Source organism: Oncorhynchus mykiss, chromosome 11 (genome assembly GCF_057628025.1).
Source record: "Oncorhynchus mykiss isolate SJ-2025 chromosome 11, ASM5762802v1, whole genome shotgun sequence".
Lineage (NCBI taxonomy): Eukaryota > Metazoa > Chordata > Actinopteri > Salmoniformes > Salmonidae > Oncorhynchus > Oncorhynchus mykiss.
This window is the reverse complement of record NC_143032.1, coordinates 52,940,534-52,965,478: the sequence shown is the minus strand read 5'-3', so window position 1 is coordinate 52,965,478 and position 24,945 is coordinate 52,940,534. Positions and strand designations below refer to the sequence as shown.

At 43.5% G+C, this 24,945-nt stretch overlaps 1 protein-coding gene and 1 long non-coding RNA gene across 4 annotated transcripts in view; one reads left to right on the top strand and one right to left on the bottom strand.

The window, feature by feature from the left end:
* Nucleotides 1–1,853: 1,853 nt before the first annotated feature.
* LOC110535871 (nuclear receptor subfamily 6 group A member 1-A) overlaps nucleotides 1,854–24,945 on the top strand; it is a 76,351-nt gene continuing 53,259 nt past the window's right edge. Inside the window, exon 1 of the mRNA XM_036935695.2 lies at nucleotides 1,854–2,003. Within this exon, the coding sequence (XP_036791590.1) occupies nucleotides 1,964–2,003 (40 nt within the window). The 5' untranslated portion in view covers nucleotides 1,854–1,963. The remainder of the gene's footprint in view (nucleotides 2,004–24,945) is intronic.
* Nucleotides 9,653–24,279, bottom strand: LOC110535872 (uncharacterized). Of its 3 annotated transcripts, XR_016484548.1 has the most exons (4): nucleotides 23,786–23,901; nucleotides 21,414–21,476; nucleotides 14,814–14,898; nucleotides 9,653–9,878 (listed from the first exon to the last, which is right to left on the bottom strand). It is a non-coding gene; the product is annotated as an uncharacterized LOC110535872 (long non-coding RNA). The 3 variants fall into 3 exon arrangements; XR_002475333.3 differs by lacking the exon at nucleotides 21,414–21,476 and having other exon boundaries at nucleotides 23,786–24,279; XR_005034671.2 differs by lacking the exon at nucleotides 21,414–21,476 and having other exon boundaries at nucleotides 14,819–14,898; nucleotides 23,786–24,277.

Genomic DNA, 24,945 nt, shown 5'->3' with positions numbered 1-24,945 from the left:
TGTGTCTGAGTTGGGCATATGTGACTGTGCCTGTGAGTCTGATATGGGCATGTGTGTGTGCGTGTTGGTGCATTGTGTTTGCTTGAGGAACACCATATGCCAGTGTTCAGTGGAGGGTGCAGGGGGCGTCTGGCGTGTGTCGGGTCAAGGGTCAGCTGTTGATAGCAGGGCGGTTTGCTGACATGGCGGGGTGGGGGGTGGCCTATAATGGAGGGATATACCGCCAGGGAACTTTACACACACTACTGTTTTGCGTTTGAATGATTGCTTGTCATTGAGTGTGTAAGTGAGAAGTGGACTGGCGTCTAGACCGAGTGCACAGCACAGATGGTATGGCACCGATGGACCAATCACAGAGAGGGTCTCACTTCATAGTCAACATGATGAATTCGTGTCTACAGCAAAAGCTACTGTAAGGGATCTCTGATTGTCCTTCTGTCTTCACATTTCTCCTTTGTTTTTCAGGCTTCTACGGTGACCATCCCTTGGAAGCTGAACCAAATAATGGGATAGGTAAGTTGACTTGTTATGTATTTATACTTCATGATAGGACAAATACATAATGACAAAGTAAGTCATTCATGTGATTTCCTGTTGGCAAATCGCCGATTGATGTTCTTCCGTTCATTTTCAGTTGAAGATTTTCGTTTGGAGTATTGTGACCAATTTGATCCAGATAGATCATGTCTAATTGTGACTGGGGATATTTCTTCCACACATAATTTAATGTTGGACCTGATACATTCAACCAACAGCAATACAGTGTGAATGGCAATATATGTCACAGCTACTGTATGCTTTGTGGATGGCAGTGAAAATTGGCTAAATAACCCCCTCTAGTGGCGAGATAGAATAGTACATGTACAGGTCCTAGGTGTAGTAGGGAGATAGATGCCCAGATAGGATACTATCACTCCCCCAGATGTTATCTGAATAAACATTCATTACTGACAATATTGTGTTAAATGTAACCCATAGTTTAGGATATGTGGATTTCAAAAACAAAAACAACACTCTAGTAAGCCTATAAAACGGAGTTGATTGGGAGCAATGCTATTCTGCTGCCTCACATCACTACATCCTTTGACATCATTGATTTTGGCTCCTTTAATAAATAATGAGGCTGTTTGCTGACTGTATACAACACTCTGTCAATACACAGTGCCCTCGTAAAAACATGCTGAAAAATTAGAGCCACTTTGTGCTTCATATGGCCTGTTTATTTTTTTTTTACTAGTGTAGACAGTTTTCCGGCAACCCAGCTCCCCCTGAAATGTAAAATGTCGGCCCAATTAGAGCCACTTTGTGCTTCATATGGCCTGTTTTTTTTATTTTTATTACTAGTGTAGACAGTTTTGCCGGCAACCCAGCTCCCCCTGAAATGTAAAATATCGGCCCATGCTCGGCTCTTCATCCTTCCAATTTCAGGGGAAAATAATTGATACAGTTTTTGCTGTTCCTCTTGCCTTTCCGATTACTGGATCTGCATAATAACCGTGTCTTCAATGTAGCATGTGACTCCTTCCATCTCCACCAGGGGGACATGTTCATCTGAAAATAGAGTAGGAACCGGCCTACAACATGATGCGCGAGTTGCCTCATAATCCCCTCGGGCGGGTTGAGGATCATGAGAATAAATAGAAAACAATACCCTAAAAAATCTATAAATATATAATTCTTGTGCAATTCATATCTATATGCTACATTGAGGTTTTTATTTTATTATTTTAGGCTATCTGGCATTAGTGGGTAAGCTTTAGGGCAGGGTTTAACCATTTAATTGTTGGACATAAAACACTAAAAATTTCAGCAAATCAGCTGTTCCCACCTATTCAGGCACATAATAGTGAGACACGTGATCGTATACAAATGTAAGCAAGGTTTGAAATTATTATGCTTTAGTCAAATACTATATCTGTTTGGGCTTATTGCAGTCAATTTAGTCTACACATGATTTATAGTTATGTTCTGGCAACCCGAACATCCGCTCAAGAAAAAAACAGGTATGCGACTGAATCTATTTCATGTTCCCTGCTTTACTGCACGTACGCAACTTGTTTTGCCGTTTCCAAAAACATTTGAACATCGATCCATGGAGGCAAAAAAATAACAATGCCGGAGTTTAATTCGATAAGAGAAATGCGGCAAAATGGAGAGTTGAAAATACAGAGAAGTTAGGGCAGAAAAGTAATTTTGGTGAAGTGGTAAAATAGGATGTGTGGTGGTTGTGAGGCGCAATGCAAATGTGAAAGTCACAAGATGGGGACTTTCAATAGAGCTCGTTAGCTTGTAGTCCTAAAACCCAGAAATGAGTTACCTCTGGTTCGTTCAGCTATTCCTATGGGGAAAGAATAGGGTTTTAGTAGAAAAAACAAACATCTCCTAACCCTGTGTTTACCACAGACCTTCTTTAGATGATCTCATAAAACAAAACACACCTCCTAAACATGTTCACCACAGACCTTATTAGGATGATAACACAACTACATGAATATTCCCATAGGATTTGTCCAACAAACCATGGCAGAGTTAGTGCCTACAAAAAAAAAAAAAAACGGCATTAATATTGCTCTCTATAGACCTAAAATATGTCAAGGGAACTGTAGCCTACTGTTCATCTGGGATAAATGTAAACTGAAATCTGGACACTGACTCTAGGTTTCACATAGCCTTCATATTTACTCCTGCAGAAGTAAGCATTTCTAGCATTAAAATGATACATCAAATGTAGGCAACAGTTTTACTCTGGAACAGATATATGGAGAAGTATGATTTATTTTCAGCATCTTGAGGGAATGCGAATGCACAGGTAGATACCATCTGTAGAGGTGCTATGTCAGCATCATATTTGATAGTATTTCAACCACGTGAAATATGCATCCAAGCCGAACATGTTAGGTTGTTTTCAAAGCTTTTTATGTCCTTACAACCGGTCAAACTGACGTCATTGCACAGTAAATCTTTCCGGTTATCTGTTGGTTATTGCAGTTTCTCCCCCTCCCTAAACGTCTTTGCTCCGTGACAGAAGCAGTGATGACTTAACCGATGACAACTACAGTGAGCTCCAAACAGTGACACATTTTTTGGTTTGTTTTGTCTCTGTACTCCAGCACTTTGGATTTTAAATGATTCAATGACTATGAGGTTAAAGTGCAGACTATCCGCTTTAATCTGAGGGTATTTTCATCCAAACCATGTGGGCGGTTTAGAAAATACAGCACTTTTTGTACATAGTGTAACCCCATTTTAGTAGTATTTGGACAAATTCACTTATGTGTATTAACGTAGTCAAAAGTGTTGTATTGGGTCCCATATGCCTAGCACACAACGACTACATCAAGCTTGTGACTCTCTTTGTTGTGGTTGTGTTTCATATTGTTTTGTGCCCAACAGAAATGATTGGTAAACAATGTATTGTGTCACTTTAGAGTCACTTTCACTGTAAATAAGAATATAATGTTTCTACATTTAATGTGGATGCTACCATGATTGTTGATAATCCTGAAAGAATCATTAATAATTATGAGTGAGAAAGTTACAGACGCACGAACATCACACCCCCTAAATCAGGCAACAACAAAAAATCCTGCACCCCCTATCCAAAAATCTTTCTGCCATCTCTGACTGTAGACTACAGCGTATGATCTAGGTGCGGGCCTCAGATTTTTGTTACTTTATCACACATAATTGGGCGGTTGTGGATGGGTGTTAGCAATTGCGGGCGGGTGCGGGTGAACAAACAGCTGCCCTATGCACCACTAGTCGCAGCCTCGGTTTCACAGATACTGCAAGATAATGGAGTGGAATGGAATATTTGCACATAAGTCCCAAAATATGTAAATTGAACAAATACATGGTAATGAGTTTTCTCTCTATGAACAATCCCCTCAGTTTTGTAAAGGATCTAGTCAGGCAGTTCTTCGTCACCCTATGACCGTGTCTGTGTTCTATGGGCTGCTGTGGGACCATGTGGTTGCCGCCCCTCTTTCTCCTCTCACCGTGGGGCAACAGGCTGGTGGAAGGGCAGTGCAGGGGTGGGGGTTTTGTCCAATGTTAAGGTCCAGGTTCAGGCGAAGTTCATTTGAGATGCTCCCTTCTCTTCGCCCTGGCTGCGGAGCCAGGTGGCAGAGGTCAGAGGTTAGACTCAGTTCAGAAACTCCTGACCCCACCGTGACTCCATGCTGGCCTGATTGTGTGCAGCTCTACACTGGACTTTCTTAGCAGCCTCTGTGTCCTGGCCCCTATAAACCTGTGGGAGTCAGTAATAAGTGGAAGGAAGCTTGGGGGAACTATTAAACCAGTGCACAGAAAAAGACTGGCATTGTTGCCCCCCTAAGGGAGGAGGCATGGATTTATGAGGCAAAGCCTGATTGGGTTGTAAACTTGAGGAGGCGGGATCAGAGAGTACTCATGGACAACACTAGTCTCCCTCAGCCTATTCACATCTCAGGATGCCTCAGTGCATGGAGTGGGCAGGGGTGATGTGGGGGTCAAGAGGCTGTAGAGTGTGGAGTGTGGAGGGGGGCTGAGGCAAGGCTCCATGAGCTTGTAAACGCTGTGACAGGGGTGGGAATCCAGAGACCCTCATTCAGGGACCAAAACACAGTTCAGAGGGCAAATAGCTGAGTTAGCAACAGCTGTTTTCACCACTACACAGTAGATGAAGTCCTAATCTTGCCACCACTCAAACTCTCCTAAAACAGCAGAGAAGGGGAATGTAAAATTGAGGAATTTAGCAGCTGTGATCTCTCTCGTTCCTTGTAAATGCTTTCCCCGTCATCTCTGTGAACCTGTAAAAGGCAGATCAATATTTACTAATGTTAAGCTGGTTTATTTTAATATGGATGTGCTTTCTTGTAGATAATTGCTTTATATGTGGAATTTAATAGTCATATTGTCTTAACTTGTTAGAGATGAGAAAGTATGGTTAATGACGTTTATTGAAAATGTGGAAAAGTGGTCGTCCCTCCCCGATGGGAAAGTGTTTACAACCATGAGCTCGTCTATGGGTGGGTGTCTCGTGTGTCACTCACAGCAGCAGGGATGGCTCCACCCCCTGGTCACCTCTAGTCTGACCTGCCTCTGTCCCAGGCTCCAACCCCCCACACCCTCACCATACCTACTCTGTCCAAGGGACACAGTTGACCAATCACTGCTGATTCTGCCATTTCGGAGGTTATCAGTCGCTTGGAGTGGCTCCCTTTGTCCTATTGTCAGTCATTAGCAGCTGTCCATTCACTACAGTGGAATTGGGCCCGGGAGGACTTTCATTGTTCATCTTTGCCCTGAGAGGGTGCCAGTGGCTTGTCGGTTTTTCGCATTGATCATTACATTATCTCTCATTGTAGCTACTTCAATACCACTTAGATGACTGAACATATTTAATTTGGCCAAATCAATGATTAGGATGAAATGCAATGTATTTTTCATTGGTAACAGCAAAAAGATACAGTTCCTAGTGAACGTTTACACATTCCCTTGCACAGTTGTCACATTTTGCTGCCTTCAAATGTAATCTGAAAAGGGATTCAATTCTACCAACTCTGCACACCTCTTAGGGTGACATACACTGAGTGAACAAAACATTAGGAACACCTTCTTCATTTCGAGTTGCACCCCCTTTTGCCCTCATAACAGCCTCAATTCATCGGGGCAGAGACTACAAGGGGTCGAAAGCGCTCCACAGGGATGCTGGCCCATGTTGACTCCAATGCTTCCCACAGTTGTGTCAAGCTGGCTGGATGTCCTTTCTGTGGTGGACCATTCTTGATACACACAGGAAACTGTTGAGTGTGAAAAACCCAGCAGTGTTGCAGTTCTTGACACACTCAAATCGGTGTGCTGGTATTTAATATTTTGTCTTGGAGTCCAAAGTGGCGCCAGCGGTCCAAACCACTGCATCACAGTGCTAGAGGCATCACTACAGCTCCAGGTTCGATCTGGGTGACCCACGAGGCGGCGCACAATTGGCCTATCGTTGTCCGGTTTAGGGAAGGATTTGGCCGGCTGGGATGTCCTTGTCCCATCTCGCTCTAGTGACTCCTTGTGGTCGGCCGAGCACATGCACACTGACTTCAGGTCACCAGCTGTACGGTGTTCCCTCCGACACATTGGTGCGGCTGGCTTCATCGGTGCGGCTGGGTTAATCGAGCAGTGTGTCGAGAAGCAGTGCGGCTTGGTGGGGTCGTGTTTCGGAGGATGCATGGCTCTCGGTATTTGTCTCTCCCGAGTCCCTACGGGAGTTGCAGCAATGGGACAAGACTGTAACTACCAATTGGATACCACAAAATTGGGAGAAAAAAGGGGTAAATAAAAAACTATATTGTATATATTTTGTACTTGCCCATTCACCCTCCATGTCTCAATTGTCTCAAGGCTTCAAAATCCTTCTTTAACCTGTCTCCTCCGCTTCATCTACACTGATTGGAGTGGATGTAACAGGTGACATCAATAAGGGATCATAGCTTTCACCTGGATTCACCTGGTCCGTCTATGTCAATGAAAGACATAATGTTTTGAACACTCAGTGTATAGCCATTGTTTTTGTCAAAAATTGCCCAAGCTCAGTAAATTTGGTTGGAAATCATTGATGGAGAGCAATATTCAAACCAGATTTAAGGCAGAGACTGGACCACTCGGGGAACACTCAACACCTATTGGAAAGCCATTCTGGTGTGGCTTTGGCATTAAAATGTATGTAATTGTCCCACTGAAAAATAAAACTATCCCACGGTATCTATTCAGAAGACTTGAGGCAGGGTTTCCTCTAAATTTTACCCTGGGCTTTTCTCCTTTCATATTTCTTTTGATCCTGACAATCTCCACAGTCCCTGACGGTGACAAGCATACACATAACATGATGCTGCCACCATCTGCTTGAAAATCAGAGACAAGATGTTAATATTACTGTCCATCAATGATCCCCAACCAAATTTACTGAGCTTGAGCAATTTTGACAAAAACAATGGCTATGTGTTGCCCTAAGAGTTGTGCAGAGTTGGTAGAATCTTATTCAAAACTATTTACAAGATGAATTCGTTGCCAAAGGTGCTTCCACCAAGCATTCACTCTGTGAAGACATACCTAACCAAGAGATCTTCATGTTTTATTTGTTCCTACTTTAGATATTTTCTATACTTTTTCTTTCACTTTAAACATGTGGAGCAGGTTGTGTAGATCTGTAGGGGGAAAAAATCTCATTTAATCCGCTTTTAGATTTTATTTTAAGGCAGCAAAACGTGACAACTGTGCAAGGGTGGTGTAGACTTTCACTAGGCACTGTATGTAGGATCAGTAGTGCCTCTGTATTACTTGTCCTCCCTGAAGACAAGAAGACATTATGAAAGATCCCTGAACCTCAAAAGGGACAGATGTTCTTAGTTTTTAAGTCTGCAAGACAGCGTCCCTGAGGATTTAGGTATCACCCTGACAGTGTATTTCAGTAAGACCTACCTATTCATGTCTCAACTTAATCTCAGCTGCCGGTCCCGTCAGCTCACTGTACCATCTCAACGGTTTCCACAGATACTTGTGTTTGTATGGTGATGTCAGCACCCGGTACACGCGTGAACACACGCGTGACTAGTTGGATTATGAGTGAGCGGTGTCGGCGTGTGGGATGTTGTGTTACAGCTTAGACCTGAGTGGTTCTTCTACTCTCAGAGCAGGGGGCTCTGAGACAATGCTGACCTCAGGATCTGCGACTGGCGTTTTGTGTCCATTTCATTGTTGTTTTGTTGCTTCGTTGGCTTTTGTCACTCATCAACCCCTCAATGGTCAAACGGGACATCACGGCTCAGGAACAGCTAGAAGATGCACTACTAATTTACAGCCTCAATTCAAACAACACATTATTTCATGACATAATACTACTATGTGTGATTCATTATTTCCGTTCTATTTCTAGGTGGGCATAGAAAAAACATTATTTTGTTATCCACCTTCTTGATTTATAGTGCATTGGGTTGAATGCATTACACGGCCTGTCCACCCTTGGTAATGTGCAGTTGTAGCCACAAGGGGGTAGTAGTCACACAGTATTGTTTTCACAGGATCTACTTTATGACTTCCAGTTGTAGGTTGGACTCAGTGAACTCAAAACTCATATGGAAATACTTGGCCTCGTCCCAATATATGCTTTTCCATTGTCCTCACATAACTGGGCGAAAAGTTTGACGCACTTTTCGAAAAGTCATTTAAGAACAGACGTTTTTTCATTCCCATACGTCTACGTCATATCAGAATGCCGGCCTTTACTGTTGTTTCAGATTCATTCCTTTATTCATTTGAATTACATCCCTGCGTGAAATGGAGTTGATTATACAGTGAGGAAGGACAGATGCTTGAGCAGTGCATTTTCAGATTTGACATCTGTGTGTGCTGAAAAGAGACTGAAAGAGTAAGTGAAAGTATAAAATGTACCTCTGGGAATTTGACTTTCTTTACTTTTGTCTTGTTTCGTTGTTGTTGCATTTGATTGTCAATGGTCTGTTTTTCCTCTGACACAGAGATCACATGTTATCTTTAAAACGTATTCATTTTCTATTAAAGTTGTCTACAAGGGCATCGTAATTGAAATAATGTTTATTTGTCAATGCTTGTGTTAGCCATTTTACATTTGAGTCATTTAGCAGATACTCTTATCCAGAGCGATTTACAGTAGCAATTAGGGTTAAGTGCCTTAGGGCACATCGGCAGATTTTTCACATAGTTGGCTCAGGAATTCAAACCAGCAACCTTTCGGTTACTGGCCCAATGCTCTTAACCGCTAGGCTATTCAGCAGTCTTGGTGTATTTGTGAAGTGTCCAAGTGCTGTCCCATCTCTACATTTTCACCTTTAATCATTTATGATCGTCCCAGATTTGATTCATTCCCCATTTTGCTTGATGCAACTTGCCTTGGCGTAAAACTCGGGTTCAAGCCTTCAGAGTGTTTCAAGGTCACCCAGAAGTGGGCCAAGCTGTTCCCGGTGTCAGTCCTTATAACTTCACCGTGTGTGATGACAAAGCCGAGCTCCAGCGGAATAAACATGCAGGTCTTTGTGTGGGTGACTAATGTATGTCACAAGCAGCCCCTTCTGAGTAGAGAGTCTCTTTGCAGTACACCAGCCTCCAAGGACTTACAGTCTCAGAGAAATCTGGGAATGATGTTGTTACAGACTGCTGTAATTGTTGTGTGTGAAATGTGTATCATGTTTTAAAACAGTGAGAGGCATTTTAGTTTCAATAAATCATTTTCTATACCGTTAGTAGGGTATATGACAGGCCATGATTCTAAATAAGAATTTGTTCTTAATTGACCTGCCTGTTAAAATAAAGTTACATGACAAAATTTTTAAAATGAAGGTGGACAGAGTGACAGAATCTACTGTAGTTGCGATACTGGTGTGCTGTGTGTTTTTAAGAAGCTAGTTCAGAGACAGGGGAAACCCAGGCCCGTTTTCGTTGTTCCCTCAGACTCTTTCCCACTGTAAAAAAAAAAAAGATAAAACATGCATTGGGTCTGGACTGGCTGAAAAACGTCAATGTGTTGGAGATTTCCCAGCATGTTAACATAACCTTACAGGGCCATTACTGACAGATTATTTCCATATGTCTGTATCTCCTCCAATTACAGAAAAGGCCAAATGAACTTTCCAAAAATCAAGCATGCTGATTGTTTCACTTTTTATTTAAGGTCAATTTGAACCGAAACTGAAAAATGTGTGAAAATGTGTTGTTCCACCCCTGTGATTGTTCTTGCCACATCTGCTGAGTTGAAACTCTATTTCAGGCTCTTTTGTTTTGGCATAAAGAAAGCGTGAACACTCCCAGCTGTTTGGTGAGTGCTTCAGCCGGCCTTCCAATACTGGAGCTCTCTTCTTGACCACAGGTCTCCTCTGAAAAAAGGAGATTCTTTATTTCTAAGCAACTAAATAAAGGGTACATAAAAAAAGGAAGTGAAAGGACAACTAAACAGTTAATCCTGTGACACAGGGTGTCGCTGTCCTCAGCTTCCCGTAACCGAAGGGGAAATCATTCTGAAATAAAAGTACTGTGAAAACGTGCACTGATCTTATGATGAGAAGATTATGAGTCACTTCGCCAAAACACATGATCTACCATAACAACCCAGGGAAATGGAATTACATTGCCTTGCAAAAGTATTCAGACCCCTTGGATTTCTTCACATTTTATTGTGTTAGAAAGTGGGATTAAAATGGATTTAATTGTAATTTTTTTTGTCAACGATCTACACAAAATATTTTTTTTTACGTCAAAGTGAAAGATATTTAAAAAAATCATAACTAAAATAGAGTCGATGAATAAGTATTCAGCCCCTAAATTAGTTGAGGTGTAAAATGTGGCTTAACACATCACATAAGTTACATTGACTCAGTATGTGTGGAAAAAAATAGTGGTTGACATACCCGTCCTCTGTCCCCCATACATACAACATAAACTCAGCAAAAAAAGAAACGTCCTCTCACTGTCAACTGAGTTTATTTTCAGCAAAATTGTGTTTTGATTGAAATTGAACATGACAAGATTCAACAACTGAGACATAAACTGAACAAGTTCCACAGACATGTGAGTAACAGAAATTGAAAAATGTGTCCCTGAACAAAGGGGGGGATCAAAATCAAAAATAACAGTCAGTATCTGGCAGAGGTCGACCGATTTTAATCGGAATGGCCAATTAATTAGGGCCGATTTCAAGTTTTCATAACAATCGGTAATCTGCATTTTTGGACACCGATCATGGCCGATTACATTGCACTCCACGAGGAGACTGCGTGGCAAGCTGACTACCTGTTATGTGAGTGCAGCAAGGAGCCAAGGTAAGGTGCTAGCTAGCATTAAACGTATCTTATAAAAAACAATCAATCTTAACATAATCACTAGTTAACTACACATGGTTGATGATATTACTAGTTTATCTAGCTTGTCCTGCTTTGCATATAATCGATGCGGTGCCCATTAATTTGTCATTGAATCATAACCTACTTCGCCAAACGGGTGATTTAACAAGCGCATTCGCGAAAAAAGCGCTGTCATTGCACCAATGTGTACCTAACCATAAACATCAACGCCTTTCTTAAAATCAATACACAAGTATATATATTTTTAAACCTGCATATTTAGTTAATATTGCCTGCTAACATGAATTTATTTTAACTAGGGAAATTGTGTCACTTCTCTTGCGTTCATTGCACGCAGAGTCAGGGTATATGCAACAGTTTGGGCCGCCTGGCTCGTTGCGAACTAATATGCCAGAATTTTACATAATTATGACATAACATTGAAGGGTGTGCAATGTAACAGGAATATTTAGACTTGTGGATGCCACCTGTTAGATAAAATACGGAACGGTTCCGTATTTCACTGAAAGAATAAACATTTTGTTTTCGGAATGATAGTTTCCGGATTTGACCATATTAATGACCTAAGGCTCGTATTTCTGTGTGTTATTATAATTAAGTCTGTGATTTGATAGAGCAGTCTGACTGAGCGGTGGTTGGCAGCAGCAGGCTCGTAAGCATTCATTCAAACAGCACACACTATTTAAACCAAATTGAACATGTTTCATTATTTATTTGAGACTAAATTGATTTTATTGATGTATTATATTAAGTAAAAATAAAAGTGTTCATTGTTCATTCAGTATTGTTGTAATTGTCATTATTACAAATATATATATGAAAATCGGATGATTTAATCGGTATCGATTGGGTATATTGGGTCCTCCAATAATCGGTATCGGTATCAGTGTTGAAAAATCATAATCAGTCGACCTCTAGTATCTGGTGTGGCCACCAGCTGCATTAAGTACTGCAGTGCATCTCCTCCTCATGGACTGCACCAGATTTGCTCGTTCTTGCTGTGAGTGTTACCCCACTCTTCCACCAAGGCACCTGTAGTTCCCAGACATTTCTGGGGGGAATGGCCCTAGCCCTCACCCTCTGTCCAACAGGTCCCAGACGTGCTCAATGGGATTGAGATCCGGGCTCTTCGCTGGCCATAGCAGAACACTGACATTCCTGTCTTGCAGGAAATCACGCACAGAATGAGCAGTATGGCTGGTGGCGTTGGCATGCTGGAGGGTCATGTCAGGATGAGCCTGCAGGAAGGGTACCACATGAGGGAGGAGGATGTCTTCCCTGTAACGCACAGCGTTGAGATTGCCTGCAATGACAACAAGCTCAGTCCGATGATGCTGTGACACACTGCCCCAGACCATAACGACCCTCCACCTCCAAATCGATCCCGTTCCTAAGTACAGGCCTCGGTGTAACGCTCAGTCCTTCGACGATAAACGCGAATCCAACCATCACCCCTGATGAGACAAAACCGCAACTCGTCAGTGAAGAGCACATTTTGCCAGTCCTGTCTGGTCAAGCGACGGTGGGTTTGTGCCCGTTGTTGCCGGTGATGTCTGGTGAGGACCTACCTTAAAACAGGCCTACAAGCCCTCAGTCCAGCCTCTCTCAGCCTATTGAGGACAGTCTGAGCACTGATGGAGGGATTGTGCGTTCCTGGTGTAACTTGGGCAGTTGTTGTTGCCATCCTGTACCTGTCCTGCAAGTGTGATGTTTGGATGTACCGATCCTGTGCAGGTGTTGTTACACATGGTTTGCCACTGCGAGAACGATCAGCTGTCTGTCCTGTCTACCTGTAGCGCTGTCTTAGGTGTCTCACAGTACGGACATTGCAATTTATTGCCCTGGCCACATCTGCAGTCCTCATGCCTCCTTGCAGCATGCCTAAGGCACATTCACGCAGATGAGCAGGGACCCTGGGCTTCTTTTTTTTTGTGTTTTTCAAAGTCAGTAGAAAGGCCTCTTTAGTGTCCTAAGTTTTCATAACTGTGACCTTAATTGCCTACTGTCTGTAAGCTGTTCGTGTCTTAATGACTGTTCCACAGGTGCATGTTCATTAATTGTTTATGGTTCATTGAACAAGCATGGGAAGCAGTGTTTAAACCCTTTACAATGAAGATCCTGTGAAGTTTTTTTTTATTTATACAAATTATCTTTGAAAGACAGGGTCCTGAAAAAGGGATGTTTCTTTTTTTGCTGAGTTTATGTAAGGTCCCTCAGTCAAGTATCACAGATTCAACTACAAAGTCCAGGGAGCTTTTCGAAAGCCTCATAAAGGGCAGTGATTGGTAGATGGGTAACAATAACAAATCAGACATTGACTATCTCTTTAAGCATGGTCAATTTAATAATTAGGCTGTTTTTGATGTATTAAACCACCCAAACACATTAAAGATACAGTCGTCCTTCTGAACTGAGCTGCAGGGAAGGAATTGAACCGCTCATGGATGTTGCCATTGGGAATTTTAAAACAGCTACAGAGTTCAATGGCTTTGATCGGAGAAAACTGAGGATGGATCAACAACGTTGTAGTGACTCCACAATAATGACTGAAATGACAGAGTGAAAAGATGAATACAAGTATACAGAAGAAAGATGTTCCGTCCTGCATGCAACAAGGCACTAAAGTAATACTGCAACGAAATATACTTTTTGGCCTAATTGAAAAGCCTTATGTTTGGGGCAAATCCAACACAACACATCACAGAGTAACTTCCTCCTTATTTTCAAGCATGGTGGTGGCTGCATCATGTTATGAGTATGCTTGACATCGGCAAAGTTGATTTTTCAGGATTAAAATAATTGGGATGGAGCTAAGCACAGGCAAAATCCTAGAGGAAAACCTGCTTTCCACCAGACTTAGAGATGAATTCACCTTTCAGCAGGACAATAACCTGCAACACAAGGCCAAATCTACACTGGAGTTGCTTACTAAGAATACAGTGAATGTTCCTGAGTGGCCAAGTTACAGTTTTGATTTGACTTAAATCTATGGCAAGACATTAAAATGTATTATTCTTAAAACATTTTTTTGAATTTTTATTTCACTTTGACATTACACAGTAGTTTGTGTAAATTGTTGACAAAAAATTACAATTAAATCAATTTGAATTCCACTTTGTAATATATATATATATTTTTAAGAAATCCAAGGGGTCTGAATACTTTTGCAAGGCACTGTACATGGTAAGTACAATTACATAGTGTTGAATCTTTGCAATGTTGTTTTTACTCCTGGATAGTACAGTAGAGTCTACAGTAGAACATAGAACATTAGTGCTGGCTGTATGTTATCTGTTCTCCTATCCCATCACTCGGGGTGTTTGTACCGCAGTCTGCATTCATTGATCAGTGAGTTGTTCTCATGTAAACCCACCGACAGCAATGAATGTTTATTGCAGCATTAGGAGGTGGACCTCTTAACTAAGTCCAGTATGGGAAGTAACAGAAGATGATGTAAAACCAGGATATTTATAGGAAGTGTCTGTCTTCATCCCTCTCTTCTTGCCGAGTGTCTCTTTAAAGGTGGCCCTCAGGGTACATTTAACGGTCGATGGTTTTGGACAGATGCTCAAACTCACCGACAGCGTTGAATGTTTACTGAGGGCACCAGGAGAAATGTCTTGTCCTTTAGTTGCCACACTCACGTCCCTAGATCAGCAACCACTCGCATTTGTTCAGCAACCACTACACCACATAATTTAGGCTGCTGTTTTCAGGCCAGCACTCATTTCTCTTGGCCAGCATGTTCAATGTGGACGCCCAGTTTGTTACCACCCATGTTGTTGTTGAGTTGCTAATAGATTTTGATGAGGTGCCAGCAGGGGAGGAGAGGAGAGTCATGATGTTGGCTTTCCCGAAATAGTGATTCCTGCAGCTGTGGTGAAAACCATAGTCATCTTCCTCTTCTGCTGCTGCTGCGATGAAACTTGTGACTGCTAACAAGACTCTTACCTTACCTAGCCCAGAGCAGCGCCTCTTTCTCCCCCAGCATATTCCATCTCCTCCTCACACACGCTACACATCCCAGTCCCCTGTGCTGTGGGGAGAACAGACGAAGAAAAAGGAAAGAGCCTGAATATAAAATCGAATACGGCACGTCAATCAATCCTCCAAAAATGTCTTGGAGAAATGGAAGCATGTTGTGATGGTTAGCTAAGCGCGTGTTGTAGAGATCCCCCCCCTACAGCATAAACCATTGCACTGTAGCATTGTTAGTAGTTTGACGGCTGTTCCCTTTACCCTGCTCTGAACCCCAGCTCTGTACTGCACGGGGAACACAGCATCTTCCTGTTTCAGCCTCTTTGAGGTTGGAAACTCATGCGGTCATGTTTTATTCATGCCATTTCCCATTCCTCCTCTTAACTGTGTAACATGCAGCAGGGATTTGAGACACTTCTCTTGCTTTTGTTCTTTTTTTGTAATCTTTGGCACACAAATCTGGCATTTAGGATGGGTGGGAAAAGCCTGGTTCAAATATTATGGAATATAATGCAACTAATTAGTTTTGTTGAGGGTTTTAGAATGTGTCTCGTATAGAGCACTGGATTACAGGCTTCCTGTCTCTGTTAGTTCCATCAAACATGAAATAATGCTATAATTGATTGGTTCTCCAGACCTCAGTTTCCTGCGTTAGCTTTGTCTCTACACCTTAAGGCTGCTTTACGAGACCCATGAAATAATAGACTGTTCGGGTCCTTTTGCATTCTGACACAGTTCACTGAGGCATCACTATGCCTTTACTGCAGTGTTCTGTTGTCATGTTTCTCACATTCAGTCTAATTTCATATATTCCATGAGCGTTAATATCTGTAGCAAGTTAGCTGATTTACAGAGGACTTAACAAAAAATGGTTGGAAAAGCATTCTTCTCTTATGTCTGTCCTCAGTGTTCCCCCAGTTTCAAGGTAAGCAGTGATTGTGTTTCAGCCTGGTCAGAGATTCCTAAAATGAATTTCTCATTGGGTTGGCTGTGGTCCCTACCTTCCTTGGCACTTGTACAATTTAGCTGTCTGCCCCAAGACACACAAGGGCTTTTCATTCTGGAATATCTCTTTCCTTTTCCCCTCTATTCATTTGACTGAACTTTTATCCTGTTTGCATGCAGAACACATTGGCAGGCTGACTCAAATCCACACATGCTGTACTTCCTTATGAAATAGTTCTGTCTCAGACCGCCCAGGCTGATATCACTGAAACAATCTGTCATTTTCCCTCGACTTTGCATTAGGGAGCAAGCTGTGAAATTTGAACTGAGAGTTTGGGACTGTTTGTGAGTGTTTGATTGAGTTACCGATAGTGAACCAGTCTGTAGTGTCTGTAGTGAGAGAGCGAGGTAGGGCCACAGAGTGAACTGGATTTACTTTACCACTGTCACTGAACCCACTTGAACCCTGCGGCATCAGCACATTCCAGAGGTCAGAAATGAGAAAGCACACAGTGTACTCTCTGACTGGCTGACGTCATTGTGCTCAAGTCCATCAACAGGATCCAGGATTGTAACGTTACCTATCTGACACTAAGAAACCAGGTCAGACTTATGAACATTTGATCTAATACAATGTACAATAGACATGAGGGGACTGCATTTAAACGTGTATATATTTCAATATTCCGAGGACATTTTCTTCTGACTGTGGGAATGTGTTGAAGACATTCTGTCACCTACTGTACGCACTCTTAACCTGACACATTCCGGTTCTAAAAATACTCCACCGAGTTTCTTCAGGCATGAGACATGCCCTGACATATACATCACACTACGTGTCTGACTGTCCGTCAGCATTACACAACGACCTGGGACACTGTCATTTAATCTCATAGCTTCTTAACCTTTTACTGCAGTGGGCCACACAGAGTGTTTCTTGGTGGTCTTGAACAAGTCTACTTTGAAACAGAAGTATACACTTCACACGTTTATGGGCTTAAAAGAAAAGACGATACAACTCCCGTACCATGTCAGATATAGAGTTGAAATGAATTCCATTTTGAGTTTGCATCCCAATATTACACTTTTTTTACCCCCTTTTCTCCCCAATTTCGTGGTATCCAATTGTTAGTAATTACTATCTTGTCTCATCGCTACAACTCCCGTACGGGCTCGGGAGAGACGAAGGTCGAAAGCCATGCGTCCTCCGAAACACAACCCAACCAAGCCGCACTGCTTCTTAACACAGCGCGCATCCAACCCGGAAGCCAGCCGCACCAATGTGTCGGAGGAAACGCCGTGCACCTGGCAACCTGGTTAGCGTGCACTGCGCCCGGCACGCCACAGGAGTCGCTGGTGCGCGATGAAACAAGGATATCCCTACCGGCCAAACCCTCCCTAACCTGGATGACGCTAGGCCAATTGTGTGTCCTGGGAGGCCCCGAATATTACACTTTATATGAATCACAGAAGACTGAAATATAGAAAAACTGACATAGAAACACCAGATTTGTCAGTATTTTATTTATTTATTTTTATTAATTATGAAATTCTGAAAAATATTAATAGCATTCTACCCATGAGGCCACTAGGATCAATTGACTGCAGGAAACTGCTACAGACACATTTAATCACTTCACAGAGTGGTCTGAATTTTGATAGAAAACGCAATCAAACCCAACAAATATGCCTTAATTGCCATGTCAGTCAGAACATGTCCGAACAAGTAAGATCTGACAAATTTTTAACTGGCAGAATTGCAAATCTCTTCTAAATTAACTCATTTTGTATTAGATTTAGTGTTGCAGCGGGGTAGTATCATATGAAGTGTCACGTTATAGTGGAATAGTAGTTGATGTCTCCTACAGTTTCGTCTAGCTGCTATGGTATGCATAGTTGTAGCAGCAGGGTGTAGTATTATGTGATATGGTATGATATTCAGAGGCTCAGGTGGAATATAGGACCACCCCTGGGTTCCCCAGCGCTGAGGGACTACTACTCTGAGATCTCTCCCAGGCAGAGCGCCAAGCCTCAGTCCGCCACGCCAAGCCTCCAGAACTCTCCACGTGCCACCTCTGACTCTGCCAAGGCTCCGGGTGTTTAATTTCCAACTCTCAGCCCGCCAGCTAGAGCCATTTTTTCTCTTTAATGCCAAAAGGCACTGAGTTAACCTTCAATGCTCACAGGCAGCGCATTCTAACCCTCCATGCGGTCACAGTTAACCTCTTCCTTCACATAAAGGGAAGAGGCTAACTGTGTAAGAAGACAAATAACTATTACAGAGGGAGTGTTGTAGTGCTATAGAATGGTACTAAACACTACATCACTCCCCTCGGTCCTTAGTCTGGGCTGTTTGTTATACGGTTCAATATCTATCTCCTCACACATCCACTGCATCTGGTAATCGTTCTCCCTTGTCACACACTCAGACTGCAATCCTCGTTTGTGTAAAACCAGTTGTAAAATGTGTTGGGATCGGACAACATCTCTCTCTCTCTCTCTCTCTACTGATGAAGTGAGATCACTCCCTCGGTCTGCCATCTCATGTCATCTGTTCACTTTTGACCCCACAGTGGATAGGTCCTGTCACCTCAGCCTGGTTCTGCTAGAGCGATCCTGAGAAGAATATGACGTCATCGTCGCTCAGATCTGAAGCAGCACTGGCTCGGTTTAATCAAGCTGATGAATATGTTATAAGCTCTTTCATGAGAAGTTTTGAAGATTGCTAACAGAAAAAGGGATGGAGCCCTTTGTGGGTGTCTACTGGATTTAGCCGTGACATTTCTCTGGTGTCTGCTGTCACGTCTGTCTCATTGGTTAGGTGCACTGGCGCCATAAACACGGGCTTTGTCACAGACCAAAATCCACAAATGTGGTCCTATTATGCATTTTTATCAGAGCTATAGTACGGCCGTAGAGTCCAGTTGAAGATGCTTTAGTTATGTGGTTAAAGAACGCATAACCAACATATTCTTCTTAACATACATTTTTTTCCCCCCTCAAGGTTGACCGCAACAAAAAGTTACACAACATTTGTTTATGGCACATAATCCCTGCTTTAATCTGTTGTGTAGACGCAGTGCAGTCATGGCATCATCTCCAAGCCCAGAGGGTTAGCGTTTCTCCTCTGACGACTGTTTGCACTCACTGCACTCTGGATCACAATAAATAAGGCATGCAGCTGCCCGCCATCTCTCCTTCCCCTCCCTCTATACTCTCCTCCTCCCTCCTCTTCTCCCGCCTGCCTCTCAACCCCCCCCCCCCCCCCCCTGCTGGGGGCGCGAAGGAGGGATGTCTCACACGGTGAGATTTAAAATAGCACGGAGGGGCAGGGAGGAGAGGCACCGCACGACGAAGCAGTGCTGATTTCATATTTCGGTTATCACTAGGAGCCAGTGGACTGAGCCAGCATGGGAATGACCTGAATATAGATGGAACTTTCATTTGTCCTGGAGCTGTGCTGCCTTATGGCAGGTATTGACACGCCAAGTCAACCTTTGTTCTCGGTAGAATTCCACATAAGGCACGAGCAGGATGGCCGTGGATGTTGCCAGGAACCCTTTTGTCTTCTCTGCATGTCAGTAGTTCATGTGTGGGCCGTGGCATCTTATCTTCTGATCTTCCTCTAGAAGACAGACACCTAAGTAAAACTCAGACGACAAACCCGTGCCCATCCATCAGTGTATGGGACCACTCAGAGAGCTGAGCATCTCTATTCCTCAGGAGTCTGCCTCTGCGTCACAGCGTGAGCCTCGGGCCCTGCAGCACACTGATGACAGTGAGGCCCCCGCCTCCACACAAAGTACACTCTGTCCTGACTACTTAGCCTTTCCCATTCTATGTATGCATAGCAGAGCTTGGGCATGGTCAGGTATTGGCATACCATTTGGCAAGTGTCACTCATAATATTGCTGATTTGATTTCACTAAAGTAGCACATTACAACTCTACAATGTCCTGTGCTGTTAATAAACCTCCATGCTTTCCTATTGGCTCAAAGTACATGTAGCTTTCTGCTGTGGTGTACCAGTCAGTGGAGCAGAGTTGAAAGCATTGATCCAGAGAGTTAGTTAGTTGTATAGAGTCTTAACCCCCCTTCCAGGCAGTTCCTTCCTCTAGCTGCATGAAGAAATCTCAGCTGAATTCATGTCTCCTTTCAGATTTCTAAGAGGCGTTAAACCTTTCTGGATTAAAGTAGGTAAGCTGACAGGCAGAAGATTGTATTAGCTGGTGTGTTGGCACAGCTTTGAATTTTATTTCCTTCTCGCTGACCTGGTAGACAGCATTGTTGTGTTTTTCCATTTTAAATTACAGCAAAAACATCCGTAATGTTTCTTTCTCTTCCCATGTTTTCTATCGTTCTCTCCCTTTCTCACTCTACTGTTCTCTCTCTCTCTCTCTCTCTCTCTCTCTCTCTCTCTCTCTCTCTCTCTCTCTCTCTCTCTCTCTCCATCTCCCTCAAAGCACTGACAGCATACTTCTGTGAACACATAATTTATCATCTGCTAAGCCATGCTGATTATAGAGCTTTCCCCACAGCCCTTATCTGTTGCTGAGCCTGCTTTTCACTCCACAGCTGCCAATTATATCCCGGCCCGGCCGGCTGGCCTGCAAACAGACCTGGTCTGTCAGCCAGCTGCAAACTGATGGAGGGCTTGGAAATACATGTTATAGGCTTACCCGTACACAGGGAATAGAACAGTTATGGTTTGATATCGGGACTTGACCTCAGTGAGTGTTGCATTAGGGTGATAGTTGAATAGCATTACCTTAAACCAGGCGATGGATGCCAGGATGATGGTGGTGATGTGACAGTGCTCGGTTATTAGGAGAAGAGCCTGTGGGGAGGGTATGTATTGCATGCAGATAGCGGCTCCCCGGCCTCTCAGCTGATGTAATGTGACGTTTGATTGTCAGTGTAATGGGAAGAGACGTGCACATCAGAGCAATGTGGGTCAGAGAGGCAGATGACCAGCCTGCAGCCTGTATCTGCTGCCGCTGCCTAATCTGCTCTAACACAGCCAGAAGGGACTCCTAATCGACCCTGATATTCACTGAGCCCACATTACGCTCTCTGCTCTCTGGTTCAGCATAGCTGTGGAGGGGGATGGAGCCTCAGTTTGTGACGGACAGCGTTTCCATTATACAAAGATGTATGTTTCCTGATTTATGTTTTCTGATGATATAAGATGTTTCGCTGAGAAATATTCAGTGGAACAACAAAATTATTCAGCTTCAAAGGAAATAATCAAGACCTGATCCATCCCTTGTTTAACGGCCCACGAACCATTAAAACATACTGAAACCGTGTAGGAATGGACTAGGAAGTTGAGAATCCTCTCCTTTCCTTCTGTGATCTCCGATCGAGTACAGAGCGATGACAAGAGACCGTTCAGGAAACTAGAATCTCTATTTATATGTTACGCTTAACAAGGCAAGTTCACTTTAAGCATGCCAAATTCATGCCAGATTTCACACTTGAGATGTATCTCATCTGGGCTCCTTTTTATTTGATGTAAGAACCACACTGATCGGATCCTTCTCCACGGTCTTACAGGTTTTAAAATATTTGTGAAGAATTCGGAAATGTATATTTGAGAATTCTGTGGTGTTGCAGTAAGATATCTACCGTATGCAGTGTGCTGATGGAGAGTGCTGGATTCCAACATGGTCATCAGGGACAGAGATTGTACTAGCGAGAGAGAGAAAGGGACGTTTTGCAAAGGTTTGTAGTGCACATCTGTGGGGTCTTAACAGCCCCGTCATAGCCAGACAGAGGTGACAATGAGGCCTTGAAGTCTGGTGACATTTTATGCTCAGACTGCTTTTTTACAGCTATGGAAAGGCTCTGGAGAATCTGCCACTGCTTCATCAAAGCCAGCAATTTCCTGTCCATTTCAACCCCCATCCCACTACCCTGATTCCACGTCTGCTAATCCCACCCCCGCAAACCCCCTTGCCCCCCCTTGCCACCCTGCCGGCGCCCCTGCTGGCGCCCCGCCTGCCCGTTCCACTCCACTCTGTGCTATGCTGCCCTGGGCTGGGCTAGGCTAGGCTAGGCTATGTGGCTATGCGCTTTGTGTCAGTAGGCTTGCGGCTGAGCATTAACAAAATCCTCATTGTCTAGCGCGGGAGTGGTAACTCGCTGTCTGGTTTTCTATTCAAATCCAGGTAAAGGGGCCTGAGAGATCCAGCCTCATAGCAAAGTCCAGTCCCAGCGCAGGGCAGGCTACAGGGCCGGAGGACAGGTTGCACAAGCTCTCAAACCCTGCACCCGAACACACTCCTATCTCAGCCTCAAAGATCAACAAGTGATAGCGAGTGATTCACAAATGCTTTGACCCTAAAAATCTGTTTCGGACTAAAGCGAATACTTTCAATTCATCAATAGTCTTTCATTGATTCCTCTAATTGTTGACTGAGATTGAATGTAACTTCTTGCTGCCAGACTTCCATCGTGGCAACGCAGATGTCTATCAGAGTAACAAGACTCTACATGTAAAGGCATCTCAAAGAACTACTTGTACTGGGGCTATATCCTGGGGATGTGGTACACATATGCACACCAAATACTTTTTCTCTGTTGATTCTCCCCAGAGCCATAGCTGTTTTTAACGATGCCTATGGAAGACTGTCTGTCTATAGTCCACAGCTGTGCAGTGATAACGTTTGTTTTTAAAGCTGCTTTTCTAGTGTCATCAATGACGTGTCCGTATATTATTGTAGTTTCAAAAAAATACTTGTTGTGGTATTTTCACGTTTTTGTCATAATCCGTCTTTAATGTCTGTCCTCCTCTCTGTCACTGTGTCGGTTTGTTCATGGGATTTGGGCAATGTTTTTGGTGTTACTAGTCCCTCTCTCAGACAGCTTTTGTAGTGGATTAAGGGCTTTGGACAAAGCAGACACGACAAACAAGATAGCTGGGGACAGGCTGTATTTCCTGTCACTCAATACATTCCAACTCCTCCGACCCCCCCCCCCCCCCCCACACACACACACACACACACAACATGCTGGAAAAAAACACCAGCCGTTCTTATAATTACACTCCTCTCTCTCTCTTCCTCTTTCACTGCTGTTTATAAACCTTCTTGGACATCCTACGTTGCATTTTTTACTTCTCAGCCTCCGAGCACGTTACTACTTCCCAGCAGCTATGTTTTTTCTGTGTACAACTAGAGTCAAAGAAAGGGGAGGGGGAAGAGAGAGACTCTTTGAAAAGCTAGTCAAAAGTGAAGCATGGTCACCTCTAACCCGGGCCAGGCATCCCCTCCTCCAGCACCCTGAGCAGCAGCTGGCTGCCTATCTCTCACTGCTCTAATGGCTGACACGGCGGTCTGGATGGGGCTGAACGCTTTTGTCCACAGTTCCTTTCAGTCAAACAACTACTACTGCTACTGGGCGCACCCAACATTCCCAGGGACCAGCGTTATGAAACACACGCAGACATACAGGGAAACGCACAGGGATGCATTCATTCACACACACGCACACGAGCACATACGTACACACACACACACACACACACACAGACATACTTTGTCTACCGCACACAATCTCTCTCGAACTCGCTCTTTCACACAGACCCTCTGTTTAAAGCACACATGCTCTCTTTAAGACAAACTGTACCTCGCACGCATACTCTCCAATGCGTACACACACGTTATAATAACCACATACAAGCATGCCCTTTTAAAGACAATCCAATACTTACACAATCCTCTTCTTTATAGACAGTCATATTATCAATAGGTAAGTGGAAATCATAATTGCAGTTCTAGTACACTCAACTAAGCCATCAGTGAGCACATACAATAAGGCACTCATTCAGAAATAATGCATAGAAGAAAAGCTTAGAAGATTGTGCTAATAAGGCGTATAATGGGGAGAATGTGTTCTATTCAGAGCCACTCAGACATCATGCAGAGGGGAGCGACTGGCACAGTGTGGCCAGAGGTGAATTGTTACAAAATACAGATTGTAAATGAATAGATACTCACTGAAATAATAGCGGATAGTTATTGTTGAAGTTCTCTGCTTGTCTCGTCGATGTTATTGCAGAACGTGGAAAAGTGTATAGGTGGGAGAAAAGGGAAGGAAAAAACCCTCCGTAGCCGGTCGAACAGCCAACTTCCCTCAAGTGCACACGTTGAAAAGTTAGTGTGGAACTGAGGGGAATGGGTTCTTCTCCCTCCCTCCCTCCCTCTCTCCCTGCCTCTGTCCCACACACACACACAAACACACATACTCAAACACATTCACACACGCTGTCCGATCTTCTGATGTCCTGCCCGATCTGTCTGTCTCTCTCCCTCTTTCTCTTTCTCTCTCTTTCACACACACTCTAACTCTCTGTTTTTCCTCCCTGTGTCTCACCCCACTCTCTCTCACTCTGTTCCCCCCCCCCCTCCACACACACACACACACACACACACAGACGCATACAAACATGCACATACACACAGAGGAGCTTGGCTACGCAAGTTATTAAACTGCTCCACATTTAATTGCATGAACTATATATGAACCAGTTGATGGACAGGAGCACATTTAGTCATGTGTTAAAGAGGAAGAGCAGTTATTGGCTGAGACTTTGAGAGCCAGGGGCTAGGGCTCAGTGATTGGGCAGTGTTCAGACCATTGAAAGTAGAGCCCTCTCTATTGAATGGCTACTGGTGTGGGTGGGGCCTGTGTTTGGGTGACAGACTGGCTCTGAAAAATGATCCTGAGAGTTCAGCTACTCTGCCAACCAGAGCAGCCTATGCAGAGAGTGGGGTGATGTTTAGTATTTGTGAAAGGAAGGAATCTGCTCACCAGTAGTTTTATCATCGAAATATAGTCAGTATTTTTTTTAATGACACACTTTGGAGTATACAATGAAGAATATAATCTAAAATGTCTTACCCAACTATTTTGAATAAAAACATGTGTAAAATATATTTAGCATCATTGGACGGTACATACAAGAACAATTCTGATCTCATAATAGTTTGAAACGGATTAATTTGAGTCTCCTCGGCTTTTGTCTTGTCTCGCTTGCCAAGGATGGCGATTTCTCTCTTCGCCACCCAGCAGAGGCCGGCTAAACCCCTAGTGTCCCACAGAGCCTTACATCTACATGTCTCCCTGAGATGCACTGGCTGGATACAGCCCCACACTC